Source organism: Excalfactoria chinensis, unplaced genomic scaffold, assembly GCF_039878825.1.
Source record: "Excalfactoria chinensis isolate bCotChi1 unplaced genomic scaffold, bCotChi1.hap2 Scaffold_81, whole genome shotgun sequence".
Classification (NCBI taxonomy): Eukaryota; Metazoa; Chordata; class Aves; order Galliformes; family Phasianidae; genus Excalfactoria; species Excalfactoria chinensis.
In genome coordinates this window covers 433,357-445,965 of record NW_027315714.1, presented here as the reverse complement: position 1 = coordinate 445,965, position 12,609 = coordinate 433,357, and the positions used below count along the sequence as shown (strand labels likewise).

The window sequence follows — 12,609 nt, the reverse complement described above, 5'->3', positions numbered from 1 at the left end:
GAGTCCTACTAGGTAGTGTTTGCTGAAACAAATACGTCACACAGACAAGGACGGGGAGGGTTAAGCTTCCCCTGTGATGGACAGTGATCCAGCTGGGGTACTGCAAGCGCCTCATCTCTTCCTGCAAACCCTGGGCCAGAAATGGGATTCAGATCCCCACAGACATGCAGGATCATTCGTATTCCTCTGGTTCAGGTCAGATGTGCACAAGGAGTTGCCTGCATGTGAGCTCCTGCTCTGAGTCCTCGGTCATTCAGCAGGGAGGCAGTTGCTCACACACAGACACTGGGTGATGCCCAAGGTGCCTGGAGTGCATCTGGATGTGTGCCAGTGCTTGTAAACCACGTGGGAAATCCCTGAGATCGACACCTCCTTCCTGAGCATCAGCTGAGGGACAGATAGGGGATAGCACCGGCTGTCTGGTGAATTCACATGCAACAGCAAGTGCAGCACAGGGCCTTCAGGAAAGCCATGCCCATGGTGTGTCCATGTTGCTACGTCAAGACCAAGACCCACGATTGGTATAATGTCTGTGTGCCACCTTCTGTACACTAATACCAGAGATGAGCTATCCAGTCAGGCTCTGTCCAATGATGCTTTCCAATTACGATGTTTACTTCTGTGGTTGTGCACTACTGCAAACACCAACACACAATAAGCTAGAAATCTTGGTAGAGATGCAGGCCAGGGCTCCTGTTTGGACCACAGGGACACAGTTTAATGGCTTCCACGACTGCACTGTAGCACAAGGGGGATACAGGGTCTTTACGAGGGATGTCCGAGGAGAGAAGGAAGGATGACTGCCCACTGTGAGAGTGCACTGAGCTCTGCCTGGAGAAGCAAGAGCAGCCAGGTCAGAGCTAATGGAAATGGAAAACAGAGGAGACCATCAGTGCCTGTTCCTGTCCTTCTGATCAGGGAGAGGAAGTGGAAGGTGCCCTCGGCTAACTGATGGGAGCTTGATGCTGTCAGAACCTTGTCCCATTTGGGGGCCTTTTTGACTCCAGTATCTTCTGCAGGGACAGCACAGAAGGGCATGTGCCATCCAGAAGATCTCAGGAGATCACAGATGGCAGCTTCTTGACCAAGCCATGGAGGAAGCAAAGAGGAGAGGTTCTCTGCTGGATCTCATGCTCTCTGGCAAGGAAGGTCTGGTGAGGAATGTGAAGGTCAAAGGAGCATCAGACCTTGTGCAAGATACAAATGGGTCTCTATTTATCTATCTATCTATCTATCTATCTATCTATCTATCTATCTATCTATCTATCTATCTATCTATCGACCATAAGCTTAAAGGATGTTCATTAATGTCAATAAAACTGAAACAGATAATTGAAGACAAACACAGAAATCAATGAAAATGTGTTAACCCTTCTCAACATGAGATCTTCTCACTAGACCTGTTCCATTTTGAGTTGTAAAAATGAGCATTTAGGGGATTTTGTGTCTTCTTTTTTTTTCCCCTGCAATTACGATGTTTTCCAGAACTGTGTTTGCAGAACACAGATGCCTTCAGGGACAGGGACACAGACAGTGGTGCCAGAGCCAATGCCCTGTGACTAAAGCCCGGCATCTGTTGCTGCTCTTCCCTGCTTCCTATTTGATGTCCCTCATCCTCCAGGAGTCTCCAGCTCTCCTAAATAAATAGCCATGGCTAAGGGCATGTTTTCAGCAGGCCATTTGGACATGCGCTCCTTCCACTGCCTTTCAGATTTCCCCATCCCTTGCTTTTTGTTCACTCAGATACCTCCCAACTGTCTGACTGATTTCTGACTTTCAGGGATATTACTGGAATTTGCTCCATCTCTCCAAAGTCTGATGGATTCTGTTGTCAACTCCTTCACCGTGATTCTACTTATCCCATCCTATCTGTGACTATCTCATTTCTTGTACAGATATTCCCTGTGAAAGACAAACCTCAATAGATGAAGCATGGACATGGCATGCAGTCAATTGGTGTGTTTTAGTGTTCATTCAATTGCATCTCCTTTCCTTCTGATTGTTGGCCAAAAAAAAAAATAAAGAGAAATCTTTCCTTGCCCATGTGCAGCTGGATCTCTGAGGAAAACCAGTGGGAGTTGGTGCAAAGGTGATTTAAAATTGAGAGGGTGACTGTAGAGGAGATGAGTGATGTGAGGAAAAGTGATGCAAGTCCCATGGGGCCAATGTGAGTAGAACTGGATTGGGAAGGTTGAGAATGAACTTTGTTCACACAGTAACAGAATAGAACCCATTTGGGACACCCTGGAGTGACATGAGTTGCAAAGTGCTGCTTGAATATCTTGTTTAAACCCAATTATAAATAAATAGACAAGAAATGTCTGCTGGATTCTTCCTCTTTAAGCTCTTTCCAGATAGCTCTCCATTTTGCTGAACAAGTTCTGATAACCTGAAGATGATGATAGGAAGGCACAGGGCAAAAGACACAGGAGAGCTCTTGAGGTGGTAAGGGGCCCCAGGGGGCATTTGCTGCTGAGTCCATCAACCTCCAGTGCAGAATGAAGACTGCACAAAGCTCTCAACGAGACAAAGGCAGAAGTAACAGTGAAGTTTCTTGGAGTATGAATGGGTCCACTGAGGGCCATTATCAAGCAAGCTTCCCTAGGGACTTGTTAGAGCAGATAACTGGAAGCCATGACTACAGGCAGGCAAAGACACTGGCATGGTGGCTCTAATGCAGAGAAACCCCTCCTTTGTCTTATGAAGCAGACAGGCCATGACCTGATTCCCAGACTCTTGGCAGGGATATTCTGTCCCTCATGTTGCCTGAGGGCCCTTCCTGGGCAGTGGGATGGAGGTTTGCATGATGTCAAATGAAAGACACAGGGACAGAAGATCCCAGGCTCTGCATGGGCTGCAGGGACACTGTGAGGTTCATGTCCCATGTGTGCCCTGTGTCTCACTGCAGGATGTGGGATGTGAGAAGGGCCCAGTGTGAACAAGTATTCAATCCCAATGAACCTCTGAACTTCAGATCTCTCAGTTTCAGTGCCCACCTTTGCACACCCTCCCATAGTTTGATGTCCTTTATGTTCTGTGGTGCCCAGAAGTGCTACCAGTGCTCCAGGTGAGGCTGTAGCAGTGCAGAGCAGAGAGGGATGATCCTTTCTGTCACACAGCTGGCAATACCTTGCTTGTTGCAGTCCAGAAAGCTGCTGGCTTTCCTGGCTGCCTGGGCACACTGCTGACTCACATTCATTTTGATGTTGAACAGGACCCCCAATCCTTTTCAGTCAGACCGCTCTCCAGTGTCCCATATCCAGTCAGTGTGTACGTTCAGGGTTGCCCCTACCCGGGTGCACAATCGGGCACTTGTTATACTTTATGCACTTGGTGCTGAGTACCAACCGGTACCCAGTTCTCTGACTTGCCCACATTTCTCTTCAAGTCCTCTCCACCCTCAGCGGAGGAACACAGTACCTCCTCATCTGGTATCATCAGCGAACTTTCTCGGAACAACTTCTAATCCTGCATGCAAGTCATCTGCAAAATCATGAATGAGAAGTGGTCCTAAAATGGAGCCCTGGGTAACCCTGCTAATGACCATCTACCAGCCTGATGGAACCCATTGACTATATTCCTTTGGGCCTGACTTAATGGCCAACTGCTAGCCTGACCCTTGACTTATTCAGATGCCAATGAAATGAGAGCCCTGTGCAAACTAAGGTGTCTGCTGTGAAAGAACATTGATGTGCCATAGTTTTGCAATACCTCGAAATCCGGACTATTGCACAGATGGAGCAGAGAGGAAGATCTGTCTTTTCTGCTGTGATCTCACCCATTTGGTAGGTAGAATAACACTACATGCGACATGGGGACAGTGTCTCTGCACTGCTCTGCTCTCACCTGCTCCGCTCGCAGGGGAATGGGGCGGCGGGTTGCTCTCATGTCAGCGCAGACAAACTTACTTTCCCTTAAACCCTTTTTCCTCTGTGCACTATTCCACTATTCGCACCCTCATTTACATTTCCATATACCCTCAATTACACTTCCACATACCATTAACAATTACACTTCTTATACCATCAAAACAGTTTGTCAGACAATACAGTTCTTCAGTTCCCATAAACACCCTTAGTACCATATAACTTTCCCATAACAGTCCCTATCGTTCAGCTCTAAACATATGAGTGGACAGACAATACAGAGTCTTTCACTTCATCTGTCTCTGACCATTTCCCTTGCAGGAGGTAGGAACGGTGGATCGGGACTCCACACTCAACCCATAACTATGCTGTGTCTCACTCGCACCACAGTCACTCTGACATTTAGATCAGAAACCATGGTTTATTCATCATACACAATGCTGATGATGTTTTCTAGCTGGAATCTTAATTACGCTCGTACCCTGGTTGAGCAGTTGCAAACTTTAAGGTTTTTCCCAGAGTCAGCTTGATACATGGTACCAAACACTTACAGCAGGTGATAATAATGGCCATACAACCTATAAGCCCCATGATTACAGCTTGGAGAACCCAGGTTACCATTTGACAGGATATCCACTATATCCCATACCTGTAGGAGAGACCAACCTAGCTCTGTCCTATTGCCAACCACCTGGGGGAGAGCGCTTGCTCTTTTTTTCATGCATATGACTTTCATAGGAACTCCTCCAAGGAGTCTTCCTACCCCAGCTGGCAACCTAAGCCATGAGCTCACCTCCCAAGGGGCAGCACGGATGGCCGTACCCTGTATAGGATGTCTCCTCAGGACTTATGGGCTCCCCTTACCATACACATAACCGGTATGCCTATGGATGGTTTTTGCCTGTCCCCGCAGTGATCAGGTGAGGAAGGGAGTCCTTCTGAGAAATCTCAGGGTATACCAAAAGTGTCCTCCCTCTCAGCTGGCCCCGCAGCCAAACAGAGCTGGTCCCATCTGGGTTGCCAAATTGACTTGCAAAATCAAACTCTAAAAACCAGTGTTATATTATGAATATGCATTTATTCAGTGCCAGGTTCAAGGAGGATCACCCCTTCTGTCTTGCACACCATCAAGCAGAAGTGTTACGTATTTAAAAGCCAAGCTCATACATATTCAATAAATTTCCTGGAATTCACCTATATATTCATTCTTTCCACTAACTCTTTTACATATGCCTCTCCCTCTCCTCATGCAGTTTATAGCGGGGGTCTCCCTCCAGTGGTCGTGGGGATGAAGTCAGATGTCTTTCTCGCGAAGGCTCAAAGTCTTCCTCGCTCTGTCCTTTTTGCATTGTCATGTTTGATAGAAGCTGCCTGGTTCTGGACAGCTTCTTGGGCAATGTTCCCTTTAGTATGCAGGATGTTCTTCCTTTATGTTTACTACACATCGTACTTGTTTATGGGCCCACGTACCTAAATTTTGACTTTGAGATTAACTGTTTTACTGCATCAGTTTGCCCTAACAGATCGTGTTTGCCTAGCAGAAGTGCAAATGCCTCATCTGGAAAGCTCTGCTCCTAGCCCTTAATAAAAAAGACATGCAGACAAGGGCAGGGACCCTCTGAATTCCCCTTTGCAGGGCTGTCATTCAGCTGAGGCAGTCAGTGCGGGTGTCTCATCTTCAGATGTAAAAGCCTGGGGTTGAAAGGAGATTCAGTTCCCCACAGCTGTTCCAAATATTTTGATAAGAAAATGAGACATATTCTTCCCAAGGAAGATTCACTATGGCAGGAGGTACAGCCCTGTGGTCCATCCAACCCCTCCAATGAGCCCAGTGGCTGCTCCAACTTCAGTAGCAGGTCGTGTGGTGATTCCAGCTCTGGCAGTGAGCTCTGCAGTTGCTCCAACTCCTACAATATAGCCCAGCAGCCATTCCAGCTTCAGCCCGTGTCTGTTAAAACCCCTGCAGCAGGTCCTGGACCTGAAAACAGATATGCGTATATATTAGTATCTATGTATATCTATTTGCAACTGCATATATTGTGTATATGTGAAAATCTACTACATATATTATATGTGTATGCATATATATTTGTCATAATTATTATCCTTTTCATTTTCTCTGTATTAGTAAATAGCTTTAACTCAGTGCATAAATTCTAAACCACAGCACTGTTCTGAGTCCGTTACAGATCTCCTTGGGACTCTTGAATCTGACACCGTCTCTCAGTGAAAAGCACCAGAAGATCTCAAAGTCTTCTCAGGGAGCAGCTCCTGAGGTATATTCCTTATACCAGCTTTGGAAGAGGCCTCCAGTTCTCTGGTCCTGCTCTGAAGGAGCCCTCTTGTTATGGCAGTGCCAGCAAGGAGACCAGCTCTGACACAGCCGTTCATATTGCTGGCTACTGACTGCAGCCCCAGAGTGCTGCTGTAGAGACAACAGGACTGTTGTGAGACACACAAGACCTTCAGGCCTGCACAAATGAGAGGACTTGAGAGCACTGTGGCAGTGTAAAGAGAGCAGGAATGAAAAGAGCACATTGTGCTGCTGTCTGTGGCTGTACCTCTCCCAGACACAGAAAAGGTAGGGAGAGAGAAGAGCTAAGGAAAAGTCTGTTTTGAAAGTTTTTTTGTTGGTGAACCTGAAAGCAAAAGTTCAGCATGGTAGGACAAACAGCCACACACCAATATGGTTACATATAGCTGCATCCATTTATTGCCCGGAAAGCCATACTTTTAGAGAAGACAGATGAGGGCGTCCAAAAATCACACACACTAATTGGAGGAAAGCTACTGCAATAACAAACCTAAAACCCCCCTTCAAAGCCACAAGCCATTCATTCTTTTCCTAGAGGTGTTCTTGGTTCTCATGCTGTTTATCCTGCTCCACAGCTGCTGTTCTGTGAAGGCCTTATCTTGATCCATGGCTGCTGCTCTGTAAAATTCTTCTTGTATTACAACAGTTTTTAGGTATCTTTTTACCAACTTGGGGAATCTGGTTCCGTGTTTACATTAGCTCCTAGAGTGAGAAAGCGGAAAGTAGGTAGGAAAGAAGCAGTGACATAAATCACAACTTTTTTTTTGCAGATTGCAGTGTCACACACAATCAAACAATCAAAGATGCATAAAACATAAACAGCCATCACTGCGAATCACAGGAATGATATGCGCTTTACTGAAGCTGAAATAGTGCTTACTGCAACACCTTCCAGAGAGCGTGCTTGATCTCCCTGTTCCTCATGCTGTAGATAATAGGGTTCAGTGTTGGAGGAACCACTGAGTACAGAACTGCCACCATCAGGTCCATGGATGGCAAGGAGACGGAGGGTGGCTTCAGGTAGGCATAAAAGACAGTGAGGAGAAATAGGGAGACTACGGCCAGGTGAGGGAGGCACGTGGAGAAGGCTTTGTGCCTTCCCTGCTGAGAAGGCATCCTCAGTACGGCCATGAAGATCTGCACATAGGACACAACTATGAAAACAAAGCACCCAAAGACTAAACTGACACTAAAAATGAGAAACACAACTTCCCTGAGGTAGGAGCCTGAGCAGGAGAGCTTGAGGATCTGGGGGATCTCACAGAAAAACTGGTTGACAACATTCCCTTGGCAGAGAGGCAGTGAAAACGTACTGGCAGTGTGCAACAGGGAATTGAGAACCCCAGCGCCCCAGGCAGCTGCTGCCATGGTGGCACAAGCTCTGCTGCCCAGGAGGGTCCCGTAGTGCAGGGGCTTGCAGATGGCAACATAGCGGTCATAGGACATGATGGTGAGAAGGGAAAACTCTGCTGACATGAAGAAGAGAAAGAAAAAGAGCTGTGCAGCACATCCTGCGTAGGAGATGGCCCTGGTGTCCCAGAGGGTGTTGGCCATGGCTTTGGGGAGAGTGGTGGAGATGCAGCCCAGGTCGAGGAGGGCCAGGTTGAGCAGGAAGAAGTACATGGGGGTGTGCAGGCGCTGGTCGCAGGCTACGGCTGTGCTGATGAGGCCGTTGCCCAGGAGGGCAGCCAGGTAGATGCCCAGCAAGAGCCAGAAGTGCAGGAGCTGCAGCTGCCGCGTGTCTGCCAACGGCAGCAGGAGGAACTCGCTGATGGAGCTGCTGTTGGGCATCTGCTGTTCCTGGGCTTGGAGTCCTGCTCAGAGTGCAGAAGATAATGACAAGTCCAGACCATTCTCAGAGACAGTCCTTCTGCTGTACTGTGAAATATTTTCCTTTCCCTTTGGATACTGTTCATTTAACTCCAGAACTTGTATTTATTTTCATGAGCTTCACCATCCCTAAAGAAGTAGAAGATTAAGGAGATTGTTCTTTCTTCTCATTTCCTAATCATATCCCGGCCTCCTGAATATTTGCTTCTTAGGAGCTGTTTACATGTCTCATATCTTAACTCCAACTGGTCTTAGAGGCCCCAGCCCCAGCCTCTTTTTACTTCAATTTTTCTTAGATAAATCTTCCTGTTCACAGGATAAGAGCACTATTAAAGCCTGCAGAAAACAACAAAAACTTAAACTGATTCTGTCCTATTACAAAAGAGAGGCTGAAAGCACAACTTGTGTGACTGTTCACAAAACAACGGATGAATTGAAGAAATATTTGGGAGTAACATAGCTATGTTTTATATTATACAGTCCCTATTAGATTTCCGCCCCCAGTCCTTTCTGTCTTCCCCCAGAACAGGAAAAGGAAAATCCCTGCCTTGGCTCTCCTCTTGCAAAGTACCCTCACAAACACTCAGTTGTGCAGTGGAGCTGTGATCCCCTGCCCCAGGCAGCAGCTGTGGCAGCACAAGCCCTGCCGGGGGGCTCCTTCCCCCCACACGTCTCCCTGCAGCACCATGGGCAGCTCCCCGGGCAGGCTGAGTGCTGAGCCTGGCAGGCGGCAGAGTCCCATAGCCGGCACACAGCCCCTGGGGCACAGCAGGGACCTTGCTCTGCAGGACAGCCCTGAGCACTCGCCTGCAGCCCTGGCTGCACAGCCTGCAGCCGTGCTGGGACACGCAGCCCTCAGGGCTGTGCTCTGATGCTGCAGCACAGAAGCCCTCAGCTGGAACAGAAGGCTTTTTCCACAGTAAATTAACATGCAGAGGCTGCAGCCAGATCTGTCATGGGATGTCCCAGATTTAGTTATCCCTCTATGAAAAGCAGCTGCATGGTCTGCAGTGAGACTTACCGTGTCATGGTCTGTGAGCAATGCTTCTGCAGTGAGCTCACAGCCTGCTCACATCGTACACATCCTTCAAGCTCTCTCCCCTTTCTCTCCTCTCCTGTCACCTGCAGGCTGTGCTGTGCACAAGAGCTGCTCCTGGGCACAGCTGTCTCTCTACAGTGCTACCCTCTTATATGAGCTTCCTGTTTCCCTGGAGCCCAGCCCAGCTGAGCAGCAGAGTATGTCATTTTTATCCTTCCCACTCGTCTCCCCTGAGATGTCCCTGCATCTTCATGGCCAGCAGCTCCTGAAGGAGAACAGCATCATGACTGTACATTAAAATCTGTTTAATTTAACACCAGATTTCCAGCAGTCAGTAAATAATTCCAGACATGTGGTGAGTCCTCCCAGAGAGTGTTTCCTGAAACAAAAAGGGCACACAGACAAGGACAGGATATCATAGAATCATAGAATCACCAAGGTTGGAAAAGACCTAAAAGATCATCCAGTCCAACTGTTCACCTATCACCAATAGCTCCCACTAATCCATGTCCCTCCAATAATTCCTTGAACACCTCCATGGTCAGTGACTCCACCACACCTCTGGGCAGTCCATTACAGGTCCCAAAGTACCGGACGTGGCATTTGGTCTTGGTGAACCTCATCCCATTGGCTTCAGCCCAGCTCTCCAGCCTGTCCAGATCCCTCTGTAGGGCCTGGCAACCCCCAGGCAGATCCACGCACCCAGTCAGTTTGGTGTCATCTGCAAACTTGCTGAGGGAGCACTCGCTGCCCTCATCTAGGTCATCAATAAAGATATTGAAGAGGACAGGCCCCAGCACCGACCCCTGGGGAACACCAGGTAGGTGCACAGGTAGGCGGCCAGGCGGGTCTTGAATATCTCCAGAGAAGGAAACTCCACAAGCCCCTTGGGTAGCCTGTTCCAGTGCACCATCACCTGCACTGTAAAGAAGTTCTTGCACACATTAGTGCGGAACTTCCCATGCTCCAGTTAATGGCTATTTCCCCTTGTCCTGTCTCCATACACCGCTGAAAAGAGTCTGGTCTTGCCACTTTGCCCCCCACACCTCAGATATTTGTAAACCTGGATCAGATCCCCTCTAAGTATCTTTTCTCAAGGCTATACTGACCCAGTTCGCTTAGCCTTTCACAGTATCACAGTATCACAGTATCGTGCGAGTTGGAAGGGACCTTAGAGATCATCGAGTCCAACTCCCGGGATTCGAGCCTTTCTGTGTAGCAGAGCAGCATTTCTACTACTTGCGCCACAGGGGGGATTCGAACCTGAGCCTCCGGTGTTGCAAGTAGCACTTTATACCACTGCGCCACCGGGGACATACTTTCTTCATAGGGGAGATGCTCCAGTCCCTTCACCACCTTTGTGGCCCTCTGCTGGGGTGTTGCCAAGAGGTCCCTGACTTTTTTGTACTGGGGAGCCCAGAACTGGACAGTACTCCAGATGAGGCCTTACCAGGGCAGAGTAAAGGGGAGGATCACCTCCCTCAACCTGCTGGACATGCTCTTTTTAATGTACCCCAGAATGCCATTGGCCAACTGGTTGTCCACCAGGACGCCCAGGTCCCTCTCTGCAGAGCTCCTCTCCAGCTGGTCATCCCCAAACCTGTCCTGGTGCATGCAATTCTTCCTCCCTAGGTGCAAGACTACACTTGCTTTTGTTAAACCCCATCTGGTATCTTACCACCCAGCTCTCCAGCCTGTCCAGTTCTCGTTGAATGGCAGCACAGACTTCAGGAGTGTCAGCTAATCCTCCCAACTTGGTATCATCAGCAAACTTACTGAGGGTGGCCACTATCCCCTCATAAAGGTCACTGATAAAGATGTTAAACAAGACTGGACCTAGCACTGACCCCTGGGTAGTAGAACGCTACTTACAGGTCTCCAACTGGACTCTGCACTGACAATGACGACCATCTATGCTCTGCCAGTCAGCCAGTTCTCAACCCACCTCACTGTCCACTCATCTATCCCACACTTCCTCAGCTTTCTTATAAGCATACTTTCATGGAAGACACTATCAGATGCCTTGCGGAAATCAAGGTAGATGAAATCCACAGCTCTGTCCCCATCCACCCAGCCAGTGGCAACATCATGGCCTTTCTAGGGACAGAGGTGAGGTTGACTGGCCTGTAATTACCCAGATCTTTCTTGTTGCCCTTTTTGAAGATTGGAGTGACACTGGCTATCCTCCAGTCTTCAGGCACCTCCCGCATTCTCCAAGACCTCTCAAAGATGATAGAAAGCTGTTCATCAGTCTCCTCTGCCAGCTCCCTCAGCACCCGTGGATGCACCCCATCAAGTCCCATGGCTTTATGAACATCAGTGTGGCCTAGGTGCTCTCAGACCAGCTCTTCCCCAAAATAATGGGAAGTCTTCCATTCCCCAGACCCTCTCACTAAGCTCCAGGGTCTGGGATTCCTGAGGGAGAGCTTTTTCTCTGAAGAAAGAAGCAAAGAAGGCCCTCAGTATCTCCACATTCCAATACCAGATGAGGAGGTGCTGTTGCCTCCACTGAGGGTGGAGAGGACTTGCAGAGAGATGTGGACAAGTCAGAGAAGTAGGTACCAGTTGGTACTAAGCACCAAGTACATAAAGTATAACAAGAACAAGTGCCTGATTGTGCACCTGGGTAGGGGCAATCCTGGACATACACAATGACTGGATATGGGACACTAGAGAGCGATCTGACTGAAAAGGATTGGGGGTCCTGCTCAACATCAAATTGCACATGAGTCAGCAGTGTGCCCAGGCAGCCAGGAAGCTCAACGGTCCATTGGAGTGCATCAAGCAAGGCATTGCCAGCTGGGTGAGGGAAAGGATTGTCACTCTCTGCTCAGCACTGCTGGAGCCTCACATGAAGCACTGGCTGCACTTCTGGGCACCACAGAACATAAAGGACATCAAACTATGGGAGGGTGTGCAAAGGAGGGCACTGAAACTGAGAGATCTGAAGTTCAGAGTTTCAATGGGATTGGCTATATATTCAGATTGGGCCTTTCTTACATCCCACATCCTGCAGTGAGACACTGGGCACACATGGGACATGAACCTCACAGTGTCCTTGCACCCCATGCAGAGCCTGGGATCTTCTGCCTGTCTTTCATTTGACATCATACAATTCTGCATCTCCTGTCCCAGGAAGGACCCTTAGCCAATATGAGGGACAGGATCTCCCTGCCAAGGGTCTGGGGATCTAGGCTTGGCCTTTCTGCTTCATAAGACAAAGGAGACAAAGGAAGAGTTTCTCAGCATCAGAACCACCATGCCAGAGCCTTTCATTGCCTGTAGTCATTGCTTCCAATTATCTGCTCTAACAAGTCCCTTGGGAAGCTGGCTTGTTAATGTCTCTCAGTGGGCCCATTAATACTCCAAGAAACTTCACTGTTACTTCTGACTTTGTCTCGTTGAGCACTCTGTGCAAACTTCTCTCTGCACTGGAGGTTGATGGACTCAGCATCAAATCCGCCCTGGGGCCCATTATAACCTAAAGAGCCTCCTGTGACTTGTGCCTTCCTGTCATCATCTTCAGGTTTTCAGAACTTGTTCAGCAAAATGGAGAGATA

At 48.5% G+C, this 12,609-nt stretch overlaps 1 protein-coding gene across 1 annotated transcript; it reads right to left on the bottom strand.

The window, feature by feature from the left end:
* Window positions 1-7,056: 7,056 nt before the first annotated feature.
* LOC140265255 (olfactory receptor 14J1-like) lies at window positions 7,057-7,971 on the bottom strand. The gene has a single exon (XM_072361167.1). The coding sequence runs from the start codon at window positions 7,969-7,971 to the stop codon at window positions 7,057-7,059; it is 915 nt and encodes a 304-aa protein (XP_072217268.1).
* Between the last annotated feature and the right edge of the window lie 4,638 nt (window positions 7,972-12,609).